Raw genomic sequence first — 19,433 nt, forward strand, 5'->3', positions numbered from 1 at the left:
CCTGCGGCCACTGCAGGAAATAGAGAGGGACACACTGGGGTCACTGGGGTAACCCCAGAGGCTCTGCAACCCCTGTAACCTTGTGAGTTCCCCTCCTGTGCCCTGTTCCATTTGTTTCACTGCCAAAGGACACAGCGGGGCTCAGACCCACATAGGAACCCTGTGTGACTGCACCTGTGCCTCCATGTTCCCACGATGTCACCTCCAGGGCCAGCTGAGGGCTGAATGCCCAGAACATGCGGTGCCTGTCCTGTCCCAGCTGGTTGGTGGCCACGCACTGGTAGGTGCCTGAATGTCCCAGATCGATGTCCCCAAGCTCCAGGATGGGACCCTGGGCCACCTCCTGCCCGTTGTGCAGCCAGGTGAAGTTGACAGGAGCTGAGCCCACCTGCACCGAGCAGTGCAGGGTCACGGGGTCACCTGTGTGCACCTGGTGTGACAGGGGACCGGGGGTGATGGTGGCATTGGCCACAGGCACTGTGGGGACACAGACAGGGCTGAGGCTGGGGGAGGAGCTGGCACCCAGTGTGGGGGCAGGGAAATGGGGGAGGGAGTGTCAGACAGGGGACATGAGGGAGTCTGTGCATGGTGGCACCTGGACACAGAGGCACCCTTTCACCCAGGGCTGTGACTTACGGTGGTGTTTACCAGTCACCCATTGGGGATGCTGTGGGTGAGGGCAGCCAGAGTCAGAGGGTCCCAGTCACCCAGGACTGTGACCTGCAGTGGGGGGGCTGTGACCTGGTGTGACCATTGCTGGCCCAGCACTGATAGTGGCCAATGTCCTTGTCCCCCGTGTGGTGCAGCTCCAGGCAGGGTGGGTCCCCAGTGGTGCAGCTGAGCCCTCCCAGTGCCAGGAGGACAGAGGACCTGTCCTTTTGGCCACCACGCAGCTCAGCACCAGGGAGTCGTCACCCAGTGCCACCTGTCCCCTGGGGGGCTGTGCCCACAGGGACACCCCAAAGAGCAGAACCCCTGCAGGGGGACATGGGTGAGATGGGGGATCTGTGAGGGATGGGAAATATGTGGAGGGGCAGGAGGGGAGTACAAGAAGGTTGGAGGGGACTCCATTGAGGGAGAAGTGGACTCAGGAAGGGATGTGGGGTGACTCAGAGAGGGGGGGGAGGAGCCCAGGGAGGGACTGAAGGGAATCAGGGAGGGGTGGAAGCAAGCCAGGTAGGGAAGGGAGAGCAGAGGATGGAGCTGGGAACTCGAAAGGGCTATAGAATGCCAGGTAGGCATGTGGGGACATGGAGAGGGGCCCAGACAAAGATGGAGGGATCCAAGAGAGACATGCCCGAGAAGCTTTGAGTGACCCAGGGAGGGATGAAAGGAGGGATGAGGGACCCAGTCAGTGGTGGGGGAAAGCTGGGAAGATGTTGGGGTTTCCCATCCCCACATTCACCATGTACTGTCACTCTCACTGTCACCGGTGCTGACATCTCCCACCATGGTGATGGCCCAAAGCTCACCCAGCCCCCACAGCGGTAGCTGCCACTGTGGTGCAACTGCAGGGGGGACAGGGACAGCTCGGTCCCATTGAAGGATCCCCCCAGATCCTTCTCCTCGTGGTAAAATCGTACTCCAGTGACTGTGCCATCCTGCCAGCCCCGGCAGCGCAGTGTCACCGTGTCGCCCTCCACCAGCGGCAGTGCCGGCAGCTGCAGCACAAGACGCTCTGTGGGACAGGAAGGACCTCTCACATCTGGGATGTCTGAGGGATCCCAAAGGCCTTCAGAGGCACCAGGGGTCCCCTATTGCAACAGGGGGTCTCACTGCACTGGGATGCTCTGGGATGTCCCTGTGTGCAGGGGACAGGCTCTTGTCACACAAGGGGTGTGACCCAGGAAGTGGAGCCCACCAAGAGCCCTCGGGGACCCCAGGGGTGCAAGGGTACACATCACCTCTCACCATTTAAGATGTGGATGTGGGGGCTGAGCCCAGTGCCACGTCTGTCACACTGGTAGGTGCCACTCTCAGTGACAGTGAAGTGTTCGGGTCCCTTCTGCCACCACTGCTGCCCATCCTTGTACCAGGTGGTGGCACCAGCAGTCCCCGAGCCCTGGCAGGTCAGTGTCACCTGGTCCCACAGCACCGCCGGCCTCCAGGGGGGCTCCACCAGGAGCTGGGTGGTCTGGGCACCTGCAGGTGACAGGGGACACCAGCCTGCCAGGGCCACCACGGGGCTGGGGACAGCGGAGTGGGGACATGGCATCCCTCGGGGACTCACCAGCGAGGCCGAGGGTCTGGGCTGGAAGAGAGAAGGGACAGGGGCTGGGTGGGGGTGGCCCTGAAGGGACAGCAACACGGGGGGACATGGTGTGGAGTTTGTCCCCAGTGTTCCCAATGGGACACTGGTTCTCTTGAGAAAGTGCTCAGGGATGGTTCCCAATAGGTCTGGAGAGACCTGTCTGTGTCACAGCTGTCCATGCACCACATCCTCATGGCATGGTCACCTGAGGGACATGGGTACTCCAACCACCTCAGGTTGAGGTAGGGCACGGGGACACTGTGAGCACACTGAGTGTGGGGACACCACAGAGACTCCATGCTGCCACAGGTCACCGCCACCAGCCCCATGGCACCTGGTCGCATGGCCCATCCGTAAGGGCCTACACTCCTTGTCCCTGTTCCTGCATCCCTGTCCCTGTCATCACAGCTGCTCCAGTCCAAATGTGCTTGTCATGATATCCTTGTCCCCAGATTTCAGTCCCGCTATTCTTGTCCTCCCATTCCTGTCCCCATAGGCCAACCCACGATCTCTGTCACATCAGGGTCCACATCATGCACTGGCTCTGCTGGCCTTGGGAACCTCAGGGGACCCCACAGCCACCCTGTGCCCCCTCCCCACTGGTCTCTGCCCCACCAGGGCCCATCCCCGGGGTGTCAGGCCCGTGCCCGGGGCACTCACCCCACAGAAGCAGCGTCACCTTCCTGGCCATCCCCATGTACCCAGCCATCCAGGCTGGCTGTCACTCGCTGTTGTGGCCACCGGTCCCCTGGGTGGCGGCTCTTCGGATGAAGGGGAAGGAAGTGAGGTCACATATTGTCCCCACGTGTAGGTGGCCCTTGGTTGGGGCAGGGTGGGGAGAGACTGGGGATGTAGAGGGACTCACTGGGACATGGTGGGACCTGGTGGGACATGGGGGTCCCAAGACTTGGCAGCTCCAGGGATGTGGGGAGCTAAGGAGGGATTTCCAGAAGAGCAGAGCAGCCCAGGAATGTGGTCTCTGGGAAACTGGGGTGCCATGGGAATGGGATGCCTGAGGAAGGGGAGACACCAGGGATGGGGATCCTGGGGAATGTGGGTCCCCATTGGTCGGGGGGAACCAGGGATGGGGGTCCCAGGGGAATATGGGCTGCTGGGATTTGGGATCATGGGATGCAGGTCCCAGGGATGGAGTGTCCTGGGGGACTGGGGAGCCCATGGGATGGGATCGAGGGGAGTGATGGGCTATGGAGATCCTGGGAAAAGGGCATCCTGGGATGGGGGTCCCCAGGAGAGGGAACCTAGGGAATGAGGTCCCATGGTTGTGGTCCCAGGGGAATGGGGGTCCCAGGGATGGGCAGTGCCTGCATGGGCACATGGGTTACAGCTCCTTCACTGGTTGCCTCAGATTTTGGGGTGATGCAGACAAAAGCAGAGACCTCCATAGTGTTGGTGGTCTGGGGAACACCAGGGGGTTCCCATGGTGCTCCAGGTCTGTGCTCCCCGCACTGGGACTTTTTCCTCTCTTTATTCCTATTTTTTCTTATTTTCTTCACTGTTGTACTCTCCCCTTCCCAGCTCATGGCTCAGCGATCCCCAGGAGCACCTGAGCAGGTAATGGGTTGCAGGGATGCCAGGGAGGGGGGAAGGGAGTGTGGGGGGTGCAGTGAAAGGTGGAGAGGCTTTGGGAGATGGGGATGTTGGGCTGTGCTCCCCCAGCACTTTCACTTTCTTTTTCCTGGACAAGAAGGAGGAGGCCATTTGTGATTAGAGTCAAATGGGAAAGGGGAGCAGGATCTGTCCTGGGGAGACAAACAGGGGGGTCCTGTCCTGGGAGGTCCCTGTTCTGGGGGTGACACGACCTGGGGGAATCCAGTCCAGGGGGTGACACATCCTGGCATGAGGGAATCCTGCGGGGGTATGGGCAGCTCCAGAATTGTCCCCGCACGTTCCTGGTCGGGTGCCTGTCCCAGGGGTGGCACATGCTTGGGACCCCTGTCAATCCCAGTGTGGGGCCCAGCCATGGCCCAGCCCCAGTGCACAGGGATGGGCGTTGGCCAGCCCTGCTCTGGCCAGCCCCAGGTGGCAGCCACGACCTGAGGCTCCCCCCGCCCCCTTGGCTTTGATTCTGGCAGCTTGAGAGCTGCTGCAAAGGTGACAATTCTGTGGCAGGAAAAGGCCTGGCTGTGGTTTGCTGGGCCCTGCAAGAAGCACAAAAGCCAATGGGAGCCCAAGCAGTGGCTCTGCGAGGGCCTCAGATGGTTTTCAGAGCAGGGCTGGCTGCAAACCCCCCTGCAGGGGCATCTGTGAGGGAAGCAGTCCGGAAATGCAGCAATTGATCATTTTGTCCCTCTCAGCAAGGGGCTGAGAGAGCCCCAGAAGTTCTGCAAATCCCACACCCATCTGCTCAACAACCTGACCAGGACCCTCCTCCTTCTTCCTGCTTGTCCATGGATGGACAGTGGCCAGATGCGCCACACCCACCAAAGCTGCTCTCTCACTGCCCTCTGCCCCCGGATGGGGAGAGAAATTTCAACGAAGGGCTCCTGGTTTGACATAAAGGACCGGGAGAGATCCTGTCACAGGAAAAACAGGCTCAGATTTCGCAATATGCATTGAATTTATAGCTGACAAAATCAGAGCAGGATAAGAAGCCAAATAAACCGTTCAAAACACTTTCCTTCACCCCAAACTCCTTCCTGGGACTCTCCCTCCTCCCTCCAGCGGCACAGGGAGATGGGAACGGGGCCCGGGACAGTTCAGCACAAGTTGTTTCTGCCGCTGCTCAGCCGGGGCAGTCACAGTCCTCGCCCTGCTCGGCCAGTGTGGGGTCCCTGCCTTGCACGGGAGACCCTTCTGCAGGGACTTCTCCAGCGGGAGTCCTTCCCGTGGGCTGCAGCTCTGCCCCAGCTGCTCCAGGCTGGGGCCCCTCCTTGCCCGGGCTCAGTGCCTCGGAAGCTGCTCCAGCGGGGGCTTCCCACGGGCTCACAGCCCCCTTCGGGCACCCCCTGCTCGTCCGGGGCTCCTGCAGGGCTGCAGGGGGTCTCTGCTCCCCGGGGACCCCCACGGGCTGCCGGGGAATCTCCGAAGCCCCTCGTGCCCCTCATTCCTCCCTGCAGGGCTGCTCCTCTCGCAGCCTCGGGGCCTCTTGGCTGCCGCAATTCCATCCCTGCCATCCCGTGGATTTGCCCTTCCCAGCTCTGGGAGCTTCCGCACCAACTCCCCTCGCCCCGTCCCCCATCCCCCATCTGCTCCAGGACATGCCGTGAGTCCCGGCAGCAGTTGGGAGGGCTGCCATGGCAACAGTCAGTCCCGACAAGTCGCAACAGTGGCTTCTGACACGCTCTCACAGTCGGTTCAGACACATCCCAACGGCCGGTCGCATCTCGTTGTGACAGTCGGCTCCGGGACGTTGTCACACCTCCCACACTCTACGACAGGGCCGGCGCTGGCAGCGCGATGGCAGCAGCGACTGCTGGCTCAGGATCCCGCTCCCCTCGTCCCGGAGACTCCTCCCGGGGACCCCCCCTCCCCTCCCGTCGGCAGCTTTGCTCACCGGGATTGAAGCTCCTCCTTCCCAAGGTCTCCACCCGGGGGTTCTCAGACGGGATACCTGTGTCCCCGTGACCCCCAGCTCCTCCGGCCGTGCTCCAGAGAGCACGACTGAGGTCCAGAGCTTATCCCAGGATCAGCCGGTGTCCGGTGAGCACTGAGTGCGGGGGTTTCAGGATCATTCACATCGTCCTTTCCCACAGGGCACGGGATCCAGCAGCCCCATTGTGATCCTGCAGGATGTGCCAAAGGATCCTGAATTCCTGCCCTCCATCAGATACAAACCAAAGACCACCAGAATTATCACCAAGGACCTGATCCGGGACCTCGTGTAAGGCTGTGCCAGAGCCCTGAGGGGTTTTGGGGGAATGGGCATCACTGCACCATCCCAAAATCTCTGGGGAGCAGGGATTGGCAGTGTGCCCTGGCCACCCCCAGGGATCCTGCCCCCCTGCATCCCTGGTGCCACTTTCACCACACTTTCCCCTCTTGCTTCGCCCCAAAGCAGGAGAGCCGGGTCCCCACGGCTTCCCCAGCACTTCCCACATTGCTCTGGGCTGGCTTGGTGGCTCAGGGAACACAGGGAGCTGTTGGGGTCTCCGTGCCACTGAGCTCCCTCCCTGTGCTCTCCAGCATTCCCCAGCAGAACCCTCAGCCGTGTCTCATCATTGGGGAAAAGGAATATGAGAGGATCAAGGAATCAGCGCGAGCCCCGACTGAGCTGAAGCACTGGGACAGGCTGAAGACCCTGAGAGCCAGACAGGACGCTGCTTTCGTAGGCATCTCCTTTCCTGCTCCCTCCTTTCCTGCTCCGTGGCCAGGCTCTAGGGGGGGTGGCTTCACCAAGGGGGTCCCTTTTGTCCCTCATGTTTTGGGGCACAGGGAAGACTGCAGGGCTCAGGGCTGCACTGAGAGCTGGGCAGCATCCCTGGAATTGTGCCCAGCACTTCCAGCATTCCAAGGGCACTGAGTGTCTGCCCAGACACGTGGGAAGGGGTGCTCATGGCCGTGCCAGGGCCCCAGGAGCCCGTCACGTCCCCACTCTGTGCCAGGGACGCAGCACCTGAAGTGTCACCCCCGCGAGCCCTCGGATTGGGCAGCGCTCTCTGTCCCCGCAGGAAACCCTGCAAAAGGCCCAGATGGAGGAGCAGAGAAAGGCAGAACTGGAGGACAAGAGGGACCGTCAGAGTGACCTGGAGGAGCAGGAGCAGCAGGAGAAGCAGAAGCTGCTGCAGTGGGCGAGGAGGATGAGGCTGGAGCAGGATGAAGAGATGCGGGAACTGAACGCGGTAGGGCCGGCACTCCCCGCTGTCACCTGGCACTGCCTGAGCCTCCCCTGCTCCTCGCGCTCCCAGGCTCTTCCTCTCCTTCCCTTGCCCTCCCTGCTCCCCATGTCCCACTGCAGCTCCAGGCCACAGACGCCTCTTGTCCCCACAGCTGTTCCTCAATGCCAAGTGTAACATGATCCGGGACAAGCAAGTCCTGGAGAAGCAGATGATCCACAAGGAACTGGCGGAGGAGGAGAAGCGCCTGGACAAGATGATGGAAATGGAGCGGGACAAGGGCATGAAGGTCCAGGAGGAGCTGGAGCACCACAGGAAGCAAGAGCTGATGAGGTGGGCAGAAGGCTCCCTCTTCCCCACGGAGGCGTCCGGCCCATTCCAACCACACCAGCCCTGTCCGTGCCAGGGTGCCCACGATGGGGAGCAGGATGGAGCCAGAGGGAACCCTGCTGCTCTCGTATTCCCAGAGCCAGGCAGGACATTGTGAAACAGATGGAGCAGAATGCCGAGGAAAGGGCGCTGAGGGCTGAGAATAAATTCCAGGAGGGCCAGAAGATGCTGGAGCGCCTGGAGCAGATGAAGAGGGAGGATCGGAAGGTGGGAGCAGGGAACAGGGGGGTGCAGGGAAGTTTCCACCGGGCTGGAAAGGGTCTGGCAGTGCTGAATCAGCCACACTCAGGGAGTGGGGACAGCAGCCAGCAGGATCAGAGCTGTGGTCCCATGAGGACTTTGTGGCATCCCTGGGAGATGACCCAAAGCCTGCCTGCCCTGAGTCAGGAGGAGGAGGAGGAAGGAGCACTCGGCCTGGTGGCCTTCAACCCTGCGTGGAATTTCCAGGCCTGGGAGCAGAAACAGGAGCAAAAAAGGCAAATCTTTGCTGAAATTCTGCGTTTCAACATGGAGAGCCAGCGGCTGAAGGATCAGCAGCAGGAGAGGGAGAGGCTGGAGGATGAGCGGGTGCTGGAGCAGCAGAAGGCTGTAAGAGCAGGGCAGGGCAGGGCAGGGGCTGCAGGAGTTGCCCCAGGGCTCTGTCCCACCCCCTGGGGTCTGTCCCACACCCCGGGGCTCTGTCCCACACCCCGGGGCTCTCTCTCTCCCCGGGCTCTCCCCCATAGGAGCGCGAGGCCGCCTGGGAGGCAGAGCAGAAACAACTGCGCCTGGAGAAGGAGAAGGAGCTGGCCCGGCTCAGGGCCATGCAGGAGCAGGTCCAGGACTGGCAGGCAGAGCGGGTGAGTGGCACAGGCACTGGTGACATGCTCCCCTGCCGCTGGCCCTGTCCCCAGCCCGGCAAAGAGGCAGAGCCTGGATGTGGGGGATCTGCAGGAGCAGCCCCTGGGGCCAGGGGATGTCCTGGAGCGGTGCCGGCAGAGCCAGAGCCATGGCCAAGGGCTTCCATAGCTGCCCCCGAGGGACGCCCAGCACTGTCCCCTGTTTGGGCAGGATGCTCTGAGGACCAAGAGGAACCAAGAAGTGGCAGACCGGGAATGGCGCCGGCACGAGCTGGAGAAGGCGCGGAAAAAGGCCGAGCTGGAGCAGCAGCTGAGGCAGGACTGGCTGGAGCAGGTGGCCCAGAAGGAACAGTACCTGGCCATGCAGGTGGAGCAGGACCGCCAGGAATTCCAGAGGGTGCTCAAGTGAGGCACACGGGACAGAGGGATTGCTGAGGCAGGGACTGGGGGCTCCCAGTTCCTGCTGGTGGCTCTGGGTGGCTCTGGTGCCGTGCCAGGTGTGGGGGGTTGTGACGGGGTCCCTGAGCCAGCCCGGCTCTCCCGCAGGGCCCATCAGGAGCAGCTGGAGCGGGAGAAGCTGGAGCAGGAACAGAGGGAGCTGCGGCAGCGCGCCCATGCCGAGTATCTCCGGCAGCAGATCCAGGAGCTGCAGCAGCAGAAGGAGCGAGAGCGGGCAGCCGTCCTTGAGGAGGGCCGGCAGCGGGAGCAGGAGGTCCGGCAGCGCCGCCAGCGCCTCACCCAGCTCAGGCAGCAGAAGCTGCAGGAGTTCAGGTCAGGAGCTGCCAGTGCTGCTTTCCCGGGCTCCCTGGGCTCCCTGAGTCCTTCCTGGTGTCCCAGCCTGGGCCACCTCCCAGCTCCTTCTGCATCCTCAGCAAACGGGACCTGCTGCAGAGCCACGGTCCCAGATCCATTGGGAGTCTAATGGATTCTTTTCTCTGCAGAGCAGCCGGAATGCCTGAAAAGTACTGTGCCCATGTGGAGCGCAAAGCGCAGAGCTGAGCTGGCGCTGCCTCCTCCTCGGCCCAGTCCCACGAGGAACCAGCTCCAATTTCACAAGGATTTGGGGTTCCATTTGCATTGACCAAAGTTTCCAATTAAAAATGTGTTTGAGAAGATGGTGTTTTCTGTCCTCCTCTGGCCTCCGGGCTGTTGGGGAGGAGCTGCCCACGGGGCTGGAGACATGCTGCTGTTAAGTAGGCTGAGAGAGTAAAGCCTCTGAGAAACAGTGGGCATTGGAGTAAGTGCAGGTATGGAAAGGCTTGGGAGGCTGATTACGTCACACTGATGCAAACCTGCCAAGGTAAGTGCTATGAGCTCACTGTGGTGGACACAACCACCAGATGGCTGGAGATGCACCCAGCGCCTCACACCACTGCCCAGCACACCATCCTGGGCCTGGAAAAACGAGTCCTATGGCAACATGGCATCCCAGAGCTAACTGATCATGGAACTCATTTCAAGAATAGCTTAGTTACCACCTGGGCACAAGAGCCCAGCTTTGAGTGGGTATATCACATCCCCTACCACACACCAGCTGCTGGGAAGGTTGAAGGGTGTCACAGACTGTTGGAAACCACTCTAAGACCTTGTGTGGGGGGATCTTCAAGCACTGGGATCAGCATCTAGCAAAGGCTACATGGCCAGTCAACACCAGAGTCCCTTCACGCTGTGGATGCAGATAAGGTCCCGTGGTTCCTCTGAGAGGTCTGTTTGGATCAACCATGCCTCAGGCAACGGCAAACCTACTTGTGGGATTGTTTTTGCTCAAGGACCAGGTTGCACCTGGTGGGTGATGCAGAAAGATGGAGAAACACGATGTATCCTTCAAGGCGGAATTATCTTTGAGTGAGCTGTCTGTGACTCTGCACCTGTATCTGTATATATGTGTATACATATACATTCGTAAAATATATATAGAATTAGAATAATGTATGTATCTATAGAGTTGAAAACTCTTAAGTTCTATATTGGTATGGGGAAAAAATTCAGGGTGGAAATCATTATGGGTTTAGGGTTCTCAGTGAATTTTTTCCCATCGTCATCGTGAAGGTGCTGGGAGGGGGAGACATGACTCCTAGATGGACAGCCAGCACTCAAGCCACACGGAAAGAGTGGCTGATAGCCCTGGCATGCCAACAAAACCACTTGGAGGGGAATAAAGGATTTTAGCAGCTTTGCCTTGGGGGCTCTCTCCTGCTCCGGAACCGGGAGCTGTCCGAGGTGCCGCCGGCGATCTCGCCCTGGGCTTTCTGTGCCGTAGCTCAGTCCCGCGATCGAGTTCTGCCTGACCCACCGCTGGCGACAGGATCTCACCAGCCACCCCTCTGACTCAGATTTGGGCAACTTCCAGTGCGGGGACCGGACACTGCCCGCGTGGGTTGGCAGGGCGAGCATCGCCTCCTCTCCCTCCTGTGCCGGCAGCAGCCCAGATCACCCTGGGAAGTTCTGAGCTGGCACTGGATCCCCTCTGCCCACTGCCAGTGAGTCACTGCAGCCTCTGCCCCGCTGGAGCCGCCAGCGCCCTTTGCCGGCTGAGTCATAACTGCACCAAAGGGGAACAAAGAGCACTGAGCAGGTTGAAAGCTTCTGGTCTCGTGTTGTTGATTGTTCTGTTCTGTTCTATTTGTTTTCTAGTAAAGAACGGTTATTCCTCTTTCTGCATTTTTGCCTGAAAGCCCCATAATTTCGAAGGTATTATTTGGAGGGAGTGGTCTTCTTTTGATTCCAGGAGGGTTCCCATCCTCCTTGGAAGACATTTGTCTTTTAAACCAAGACACCTTGGGACACTGAGCTTGAAGGTTTACATTTCTCTGGAAAAGAGCCATCCTTCATGGACAGGAATCAGGGGATGAAAGTGGGATTCCCTCTCCTAAAATGATGAATATCTGCGGATTGCTCCTAGACAAAAGCTGCCGGGACCAACAGCTCAGCTTGCCTTGGACTCCCAGGGGCCAGCTCTCAGTGTCCCCTAGACACTGGGCTGGAAGCATTTCCTTCCTGTGGAAATGAGCCACCGCTGGAGGCCAGGTGCCTGGGGCAGAAATTTGGATTCCACCTTCTAAAATTGCAAATGTCCGAGGATTGCCCCCGGATGAAAACAGCCAGGACCAACGGCTCTGGCTAGCCTTGGGCTGCCGGGGCAAGAAAGTGAAAGTGTTGGGGTGGCACAGGCAGACCCCCCCATCCCCCAGAGCACCCTCACCCCACCCCCAGCTCCAGCCCTGCCTGGTGCCCCCCTCCACTCCCCGAACAGCCTCAGGACCCCGGAGCTGCTCTGAAGCCTTTGCCGGCCCTGGGGCTGATGGGGAGCACAGCTGGAGCGAGCGGGACCGGGAGGGTGCGCCTGGGACAGAGGGACCAGGATGCCAGGGTGGAGGTGACGGCACGGTGGGAGCGGAATCCTGTGCTCAGAGCCCCGCACAGGTCGCGGCTGCCATCGCGCTGCCAGGGCCGGGACTGTCACATTAGGGTGGGGACCGACGGTGGCGATGTGCCTGAAACGATTTTAACAGCGCGTCCGAAGCCACTGTCGCCATGTGTCGGGACGGATTGTTGCCATGGCAGAGCCACCAACAGCTCCCGGGACTCACGGGGCATCCCGGAACGGGCCGGGGAGGAATGGGGATGCTGAGATATGAGAAGGGAGAATTCAGAGGATGGCAGAGTTGGAATTACTGCAGCAAAACGGAGGGACAGGCTGCGAGAGGAACAGCCCTGCAGGGAGGAGGGAGAGGCACGAGGGGCTCCGGTGATTCCCCGGCAGCCCGTAGAGGTCCCCGGGGAGCAGAGACCCCCCTGCAGGAGCCCCCGGCCGAGCAGGGAATGCCCGAAGGGGCTGTGAGCCCGTGGGAAGCCCCCGCTGGAGCAGTTCCCGAGAGGGGAAGGTATTTTTCAGACGTCTTTCACGCCTCATTTTTCAGCTTTTCATGGAGAATAGATTGTATTGATTTGCCCAAGTCAAGTCCCTTGTGCCCCTGATGGTGCTCGGGACTGAGCCCTCCCTGCCCTTCTCCCAGCCCAGGAGCCTTTTGTTCTCCTCCCCATGCCCTGTACAGGTGAGGAAGGCAGAGACGGAGCTAGTTTGGGGACACCTGAAATCCAGACAGGGTCACTCCCCACAGCCACACCACGGCCGTGGGGCAGAGCCACTGCTCGATATTTCCACACTTTCCCCTCTCATCTGGAAGCCACAACCAGAACTCAAACATTCTTTCCGAGAGGTTCCAAAGGGCTGCAGGTTTTGTTCAGGAAGGAGGGTCCAGGTCATGTTGTTGAGCAGATGGGTGTGGGATTTGCAGAACTTCTGGGGCTCTCTCAGCCCCTTGCTGAGAGGGACAAAATGATCAATTGCTGCATTTCCGGACTGCTTCCCTCACAGCTGCCCCTGCAGGGGGGTTTGCAGCCAGCCCTGCTCTGAAAACCATCCAAGGCCCTCGCAGAGCCACTGCTTGGGCTCCCATTGGCTTTTGTGCTTCATGCAGGGCCCAGCAAACCACAGCCAGGCCTTTTCCTGCCACAGAATTGTCACCTTTGCAGCAGCTCTCAAGCTGCCAGAATCAAAGCCAAGGGGGCGGGGGGAGCCTCAGGTCGTGGCTGCCACCTGGGGCTGGCCAGAGCAGGGCTGGCCAACGCCCATCCCTGTGCACTGGGGCTGGGCCATGGCTGGGCCCCACACTTGGATGGCCACTGGCCTCAAGGAGGAGGAGTTGGGGAGCTCCTTCCTGCCTGGGGCTCCATTCCCGAGCTGCTCTTGCCGGCTCACATCCTGCAGGGGACAAGTGAGAATGGAGAAGTCTGGAATAGGATTTCTCCCAAAACCCAAGAAACCCAAAGCATCCCAAGCCCCCAGGACAGAAATCCCCTGGATGGCGTGGGGTGTAGGAGAGGGAGGGGACAACCCACAACAGCTTCAGGCCCCCACCCCTGTGTCTCAGCCAAGTGGCAGCAATTTTGGGACCAAATCAGCCATTTTTCCAAAGGGAAAAAGCTGCTGTTTTCCATCCCAGGGCTGTGGGGGAGGGGGCAGGATGGTCCTCAGCTGTTGTGGACAGAGTGGGGGGACAGTTGGGGGGTCATGAGTGTTTCATCTGGAGGGTGTCCTTTGTCTCCTGGCTCCCAGTGCTGAGAGCCTGCGGGTGGTGGAGGGATGGGGTGGTTGTTGGGGGCTCTGGGGGGGCCTGTGCCCTCCCCAGCTGACACCCACCCCATGTCATCCCCCACTGTCACCACCGTGGGGGCTTCTCACACATGGAAGGGTTTTGGAGGGATGTGGGAAATGAGTTGCACCTAAAAATCTAAAAGTGGAATGGAAAACTCCCAAACTGGGTGAGGCCATCAAGGGTGGTTGTGGAGGGGACAGGACACCTCCCAAGTTGCAGCACCCCTGAGGTCACTATGTCCCACCAGGGAGAGTTGTGGTGGGCAGGGCCCCCCCAGGAAAAGGGTTCACAGCATGTTCCACCCCTGGGACAGTGACATTCCCCCCCAAGAACTGCCATCTGCCAGGACAGGACCCACCCAGCCGGGATGTGGCACCCCTGGGACAGGATCCCCCCAGGACGTGTCACCCCCAGAACAGAGACCCCAACAAAAAAGGAACTCCCTGGATGTGCCCCTCCCCCGAACAGAACTGCCCCCCCTTCACATCTGACTCTCAGCACAAACGGTCTCTTCCTTCTGCTGCAGGAAAGATGAAGTGAAAGTGTTGGTGGGGCACAGCTGGACACCCCCAGCCCCCACAGCAGAGACCTGGAACCTTCTGGGAGCCTCCTGTGGTGCTCCCCCACTCGCCAAGCACAAGCACCCCAGGGCCCTGCGCTGGACCCTGGGTCTCCCCAAAATCTGAGGCACCCAGGGAAGGAGCTGTGACCCCAATGCCCACCCAACCATCACCCATCCCAGGGACTCCCATTCCACTGGGAACCCAAGCGTGGGACCCCAGTTCCTTAGGCCCCCCCCTCCCCGGGATCCCCATCCTGGCACTCTCATTCCTCAGGACCTCCATTGCCTGGGATCCACCTTCCCTTCATTCCATCCCATGGGGCCCCATTCCCCCAGGACCCCAACTCCCATGGGCCCCCATACAACTGGCACCCCCCTCCCAGGGACCTGCATCCCATGACCCAAAGTCCCTGAGGTCCATGATCTCCTAAGAATCCATTCCTGGACCCTCACCCATGGGGACCCTCATTCCCAGGCATCCTGATCCCATGGGCCCCCCTGAGAATCCCCATTCTTTGAACCCCCATTTCCTTGGGACAACCCTCCAAGGACCCCATTGTGGGGCTAACCCATTCCCTGGGACACCCAACGTTCACTCCCCACATTCCCTGATTGCCCCAGGCCTGGGAACACCCTGTCCCTGACCATGTCCCCACCCTGCCCCCCACAATGTGCCACCAACACATGGAGATGTGACGTGACCTCGTTTCCTTCCCCTCTGACCAAAGAGCCGCCATCCAGGGGACAGGTGGCCCTGACAGTGTGTGACTGGATGGCCGGGGACACAGGGATGGCCGGGAAGGTGGCGCTGCTCCTGTGGGGTGAGTGCCCCGGACACGGGCCTGACACCCCGGGGATGGGCCCTGGTGAGGCAGAGACCGGTGGGGAGGGGGCACAGGGGGGCTGCGGGGTCCCCTGAGGTCCCCAAGGCCAGCAGAGCCAGTGCATAGGGGTGAACTCTCTGGTGTGACCAGAGTTGTGGGGTGGCTGTGGGGACAGGAAGAGTGGACAGCAATGTGGCACTGGGTGGTGGGAATGGGATGCAGGGAGAGGAATGGAGGGAAGGGGTTGAGAGGAATGTGGGGACAGCAGTGTGAGAACAGGAGTAGGGGGATAGGGATGTGGGGACAAGGATATGGCAACAGGCATCTTGAAGCTGGGGCACCTGCGGGGACAGGTGGAGCTGCACCATGCAGATGGGCTGTGGGGACAGGTACCATCAGAATGGTATCACAGGCACAGGGCCATGGGGATGTGGCCATGGGGACAGGTGCCATGGGGCTGGTGAGGACGACCTGTGCCAGCATCGAGTGTCTGTGGTGTCGCCATGTCCTGCCCACACCCGGGGTGGCCACACTGTCCCCATCCCCAGGCAACCCGTTCCCAACAGATGTGGCTGTGGGCAGCTGTGACACAGACATGTCCCCTGGCCTCACCAGAACTGTTGGGAACCAGCCCTGAGCGAGAACCAGTGTTCCAAAGGGGAAAGTTTGGGGACGGTCCCCACATCCCGCCCCCATGTGCCACTGTCCCTGCACAGCTACCCCAACCCAGCCCTGTCCCTTCTCCCTTCCAGCCCAGACCCTTGGCCTCGCTGGTGAGTCCTCGAGGGATGCCATGTCCCCACCCTGCTGTTCCCAGCCCTGTGGTGGCCCCGGCAGGCTGGTGTCCCCTGTCACCCACAGGTGCCCAGACCACCCAGCTCCTGGTGGAGCCCCCCTGGACACCAGCGGTGCTGTGGGACCAGGTGACACTGACCTGCCAGGGCTCGGGGCCCGCCGGTGCCACCACCTGGTACAAGGACGGGCAGCACTGGGGGCCGAGGGGACCTGACCACTTCACTGTCACGAGCAGTGGCAGCTACGAGTGTGACAGACCCGGCAGTGGGCTGAGCCCCCCCGTGCACGTTGTAAATGGTGAGAGGCCTTTGTACCCCCACCCTGGCACCTGCGGGAGCCCCGAGAGCTCTGGGTGAGCCCAGCTCCATGGGTTACAACCCTTGTGTGATCAGAGCCTGTCCCCTGCACACGGGGACATCCCAGAGCATCACTGGAGCATCCCCTGTTCACTCCAGTGCATCCCAGTACGACCAGACAGCCCTGTTGCAATGGGGGACCCCTGGTTCGTTCTGTTGCTATCGGGACCCTCCTGTCCCACAGCCACCCCAGTGCTGCAGGTGCCGGCGCGGGCGCTGCTGGAGGGGGACTCGTTGACCCTGCGCTGCCGTGTCAGGCAGCAGGAGTCGGACGCTTTAAAACGCTTCTACCGCAATGGGAAGGATCTTAGGTGGCACTTCGTCCGGACCGATCTGCCCCCGTTCACCCTGCAGCTGAACCACAGCGGCCGCTACAGCTGCAGCATTGCGAGGAGGTCTGGGTCGTGGATTGAGTGGCTACCGTGGATTGAGTCGGCACCGGTGACAGTGACAGTGCACGGTGAGCACCTTACACCTGACACTTCAGCACCCCCACAGCCCCTTCACGGCGGACTCGGCGTCACGTCCACCCTGTCCCCTCTCCCTTCCCAGAGCTCTTCACGGTGCCGGTGCTGGAGGGTCCCCCCGAGCCCATCGAGGGGTCCTCCCTCAATCTCAGCTGCCTCAGCACTCCCAACCCCCTGCGGCCCCTAGCCCCCCTCCTGCACCTCTTCTACCGGGACGGGCAGTTGGTGGGGGGCCCGCAGGTGTCCCCGCAGCTCCTGGTGCCCGCCGTGGGGGTCTCCGACTCGGGGAATTACAGCTGCCAGGTGCGCTCCGAGGGGGGGACCGTGCGGAAGAGCAGCGCCCGACTCCGCGTCACGGTGCACAGTGAGTGCGGGGATGGGCACGGGGAGCCCCCACAGCCTCCACGGGTTCCCCAGCCCTCCATGACACCCTCCCAGGTCCCTCATCCATTCCCGCACCCTTCCCTGGCTGTCCACATGCCCTCCATCTCTCCCTGGCATGCCAACACCCTTTTCCAGGTCCCTGCTCCACTTTCTGGTCTCCTTTCCCTACCCGGGTCCTTCAAACCTCGCTTCCCACACCCCTCTCTGAGCCTCCCACATCCCTTTCCGAGGTGCCTCTTTCTCTCCCCTGGTCCCCAGTCTCTGCCTGAGGTTCGCTCCTCCATGGTCTCCAAGTCCCTGCACCCCTCCTTGGGTCCCCGTCTTTGTCCCTGGGGTATTCCCCATCTCCCTCCTATTCCCCCTCACTCATCTCTCCCCTCAGGGGTCCCATTCTCGGGGGTGTCCCTGTGGGCGCAGCCCCCCGGGGGACAGGTGGCACTGGGGGACCGCCTGGTGCTGAGCTTTGCAGTGGCCGTGGGGACAGGTCCCCTGTCATCCACCTGGCACCGGGGGGGCTCGGGGACACCCCTGGGCACCGGCCCCCACCTGGAGCTGCACCATGTTGGGGACAATGACAGTGGCCACTACCAATGCCGGGTCAGTGATGGGGACAGCGTAGAGGAGAGTGTCCCCCTGAATGTCACCGTCCTGGGGGAAAGGGACTCTCAGGCTGGGGTGAACCCAACCGCAGCACTCCCATCCCACCTCCCGAGGTGCCAGCCCTGTCTGTGTCCCCACAGTGCCCGTGGCCAATGCCACCATCACCCCCGGTCCCCTGTCACACCAGGTGCACGCAGGTGACCCCGTGACCCTGCGCTGCTCAGTGCAGGTGGGCTCAGCCCCTGTCAACTTCACCTGGCTGCACAATGGCCAAGAGGTGGCCCGGGGTCCTGTCCTGGAGCTTGGGAACGTCAGTGTGGGACATTCGGGCACCTACCAGTGCGTGGCCACCAACCAGCTGGGACAGGACGGGCACCGCGTGTTCCAGGCACTCAGCCCTGAGCTGGCCCTGGAGGTGACACCACAGGGACACAGGGGCACAGGTGGGGTCACACGGGGTCACCAGGGGGTGCAAGACTCCTGAAGTGAGCAGTGACCCTGATATGTCCCCCTCTGTCCCCAGTAGTGGCTGTGAATGTCGGCAGGACCCTCCTGTTCCTGGTTCTGCTCCTGGCTGTCATCGGGGGCTGTCACTGGTGGCACCGCCGGGGTGGGTGACAAAGGAGGTGGATGGGGGTCCTATAAGAAGTGGGGGGAAGCCCCCATTGACCTGGGCCTGGGCGAAGCTGAGCCCCCAGTGACCTTTGCTTGGTGTTCTCACTCCAAGGTTTGGAGGCATTTTGGAGGGTCCTGGGATGTCCCAGAAAGAACCTTGAGGAATACTGGGGTGTCACCGGGAGCTCCTGGGAGCTTTAGGGAGGTGTTGGAGAGTCGTGCAGGGATGTTGAGAGGTCTTCAGGGATCCTGGAGGAGTTTGGGGGTTTCCTTGCATTCCATTTTTGGGGTTCTTGGGGTGCTCAGGGGCACTGAGAAGAATCAAGGGTCCCGTGGTGGTTCAGGGGTCCCGGGGGGGCTTGCAGTACCTGGGTGGCTCAGGTGTTCTGGGGCTCTTCAGGGGTGGTTTTGGGTGCAGGGGGCCTGGGAGTCCAGTAGAAATTGGTGTCTGGTGGGGGTTCAGGGGTCCAATGGGCATTTAAAGGTCCCAGGGGTGGTCGGGGGCCCAGGGCACCCAATGATCACCCTCTCCCTTTTTTCTTGCAGCTGCCAGGAAATCCCAGGACAGGTGAGTGGGAGGCTCCAGCCATAACTCTACCCCCTCCCCAGACATCCCTCCCACATCCCCTTATCCCTGCAGGGCCCCCCCAGAGCCCCTGGATGCCCTGGAGGAGGGGGAGGGGCTGGACACCCACATCGTGGGCACTGAGCGGGCAGGGGGTGAGTATGGGGGTGGGTGGGGACACGGACATGTCACCAACGGGTGTCACCCCAAACAAGGTCCCCAGAACCGATGTCTCTTACAGGGTCCCCCCACACTGTCCCCCACAAGGACCCCCAGGTGACCCACGCAGAGCTGCCGGGACCACATGGGCAACTGCAGGACACCAGTGACATCTGTGAGAACGTGCTGTGACACTGGGGGACACTGGCAGTCCCCATCCCACGGCTCCCGTGGTTGTCCCTCCTGCCTGGGGTGATGATCACGAGTCTGGGGAGGGGCTGCACAGGGCACCCAGTGCTCCCCTTTCCCCCTCCCAGTGCCCCCAGTACACCCATGGCTCCCCACCTCTCCTCCCAGGCCAGGGGGGCACAGGACCCATTTCCCTGTTGTTTGGCCCAAATTGCAGCTTTTTGGTTCAACTGGCAGAAATGGTGTTTCTTTGTTCAGCTCTGTCGGGTTTTAGGAATGGGATTCTCCAGTTCTGGGCTGACACTAGAACCAGGGGCTGCTGCCCCTCCCCCTGCCAGTGGAGGCACAAAAGGCAAATGTCCCAAAGGGCTGAGAGAAGAACAATTTCCTGCAAACAGCAATGAGAGAACAAAACCAACAGCAACAGCAACGAGGTTCAGAATTCAAAGGATCAGAAAAGGAACGATTTCCAGGGAAAGATCCCA

At 61.1% G+C, this 19,433-nt stretch overlaps 2 protein-coding genes across 2 annotated transcripts; both read left to right on the forward strand.

Moving 5' to 3' along the window:
• Window positions 1–5,668: 5,668 nt before the first annotated feature.
• LOC136302871 (cilia- and flagella-associated protein 45-like) lies at window positions 5,669–9,272 on the forward strand. Its single transcript, XM_066206465.1, has 12 exons — window positions 5,669–5,747; window positions 5,844–5,911; window positions 5,965–6,092; window positions 6,395–6,536; window positions 6,880–7,050; window positions 7,199–7,377; window positions 7,512–7,641; window positions 7,882–8,022; window positions 8,160–8,273; window positions 8,485–8,678; window positions 8,820–9,044; window positions 9,215–9,272. The coding sequence occupies exons 1-12, from the start codon at window positions 5,669–5,671 to the stop codon at window positions 9,270–9,272; spliced, it is 1,629 nt and encodes a 542-aa protein (XP_066062562.1).
• A 5,512-nt stretch (window positions 9,273–14,784) lies between these two features.
• On the forward strand, window positions 14,785–19,158 carry LOC136303224 (Fc receptor-like protein 1). Its single transcript, XM_066206923.1, has 9 exons — window positions 14,785–14,815; window positions 15,571–15,591; window positions 15,680–15,910; window positions 16,154–16,429; window positions 17,203–17,470; window positions 17,559–17,863; window positions 17,944–18,030; window positions 18,582–18,603; window positions 18,842–19,158. Exons 1-9 carry the CDS (start codon window positions 14,785–14,787, stop codon window positions 18,927–18,929), a joined length of 1,329 nt encoding a protein of 442 aa, XP_066063020.1. The 3' UTR covers window positions 18,930–19,158.
• Window positions 19,159–19,433: the final 275 nt, after the last annotated feature.

The sequence above is a fragment of the Chamaea fasciata genome, unplaced genomic scaffold (genome assembly GCF_029207755.1).
Source record: "Chamaea fasciata isolate MVZ Bird 193981 ecotype frontalis unplaced genomic scaffold, bChaFas1.0.hap1 SCAF_31, whole genome shotgun sequence".
Taxonomy (NCBI): Eukaryota; Metazoa; Chordata; class Aves; order Passeriformes; family Sylviidae; genus Chamaea; species Chamaea fasciata.

Bases quoted from the DNA above. Each gene is read 5' to 3' on its own strand.
- LOC136302871 (XM_066206465.1), top strand. From the start codon at position 5,669: ATGGCAGCAGCGACTGCTGGCTCAGGATCCCGCTCCCCTCGTCCCGGA. The intron at 5,748-5,843 runs GTCGGCAGCTTT...CGTGACCCCCAG, and splicing joins GGGACCCCCCCTCCCCTCCC to CTCCTCCGGCCGTGCTCCAG. The intron at 5,912-5,964 runs GTGAGCACTGAG...CCTTTCCCACAG, and splicing joins CCAGGATCAGCCGGTGTCCG to GGCACGGGATCCAGCAGCCC.
- LOC136303224 (XM_066206923.1), top strand. From the start codon at position 14,785: ATGGCCGGGAAGGTGGCGCTGCTCCTGTGGG. The intron at 15,592-15,679 runs GTGAGTCCTCGA...TGTCACCCACAG, and splicing joins CCAGACCCTTGGCCTCGCTG to GTGCCCAGACCACCCAGCTC. The intron at 17,864-17,943 runs GTGGGGTCACAC...CTCTGTCCCCAG, and splicing joins ACAGGGACACAGGGGCACAG to TAGTGGCTGTGAATGTCGGC.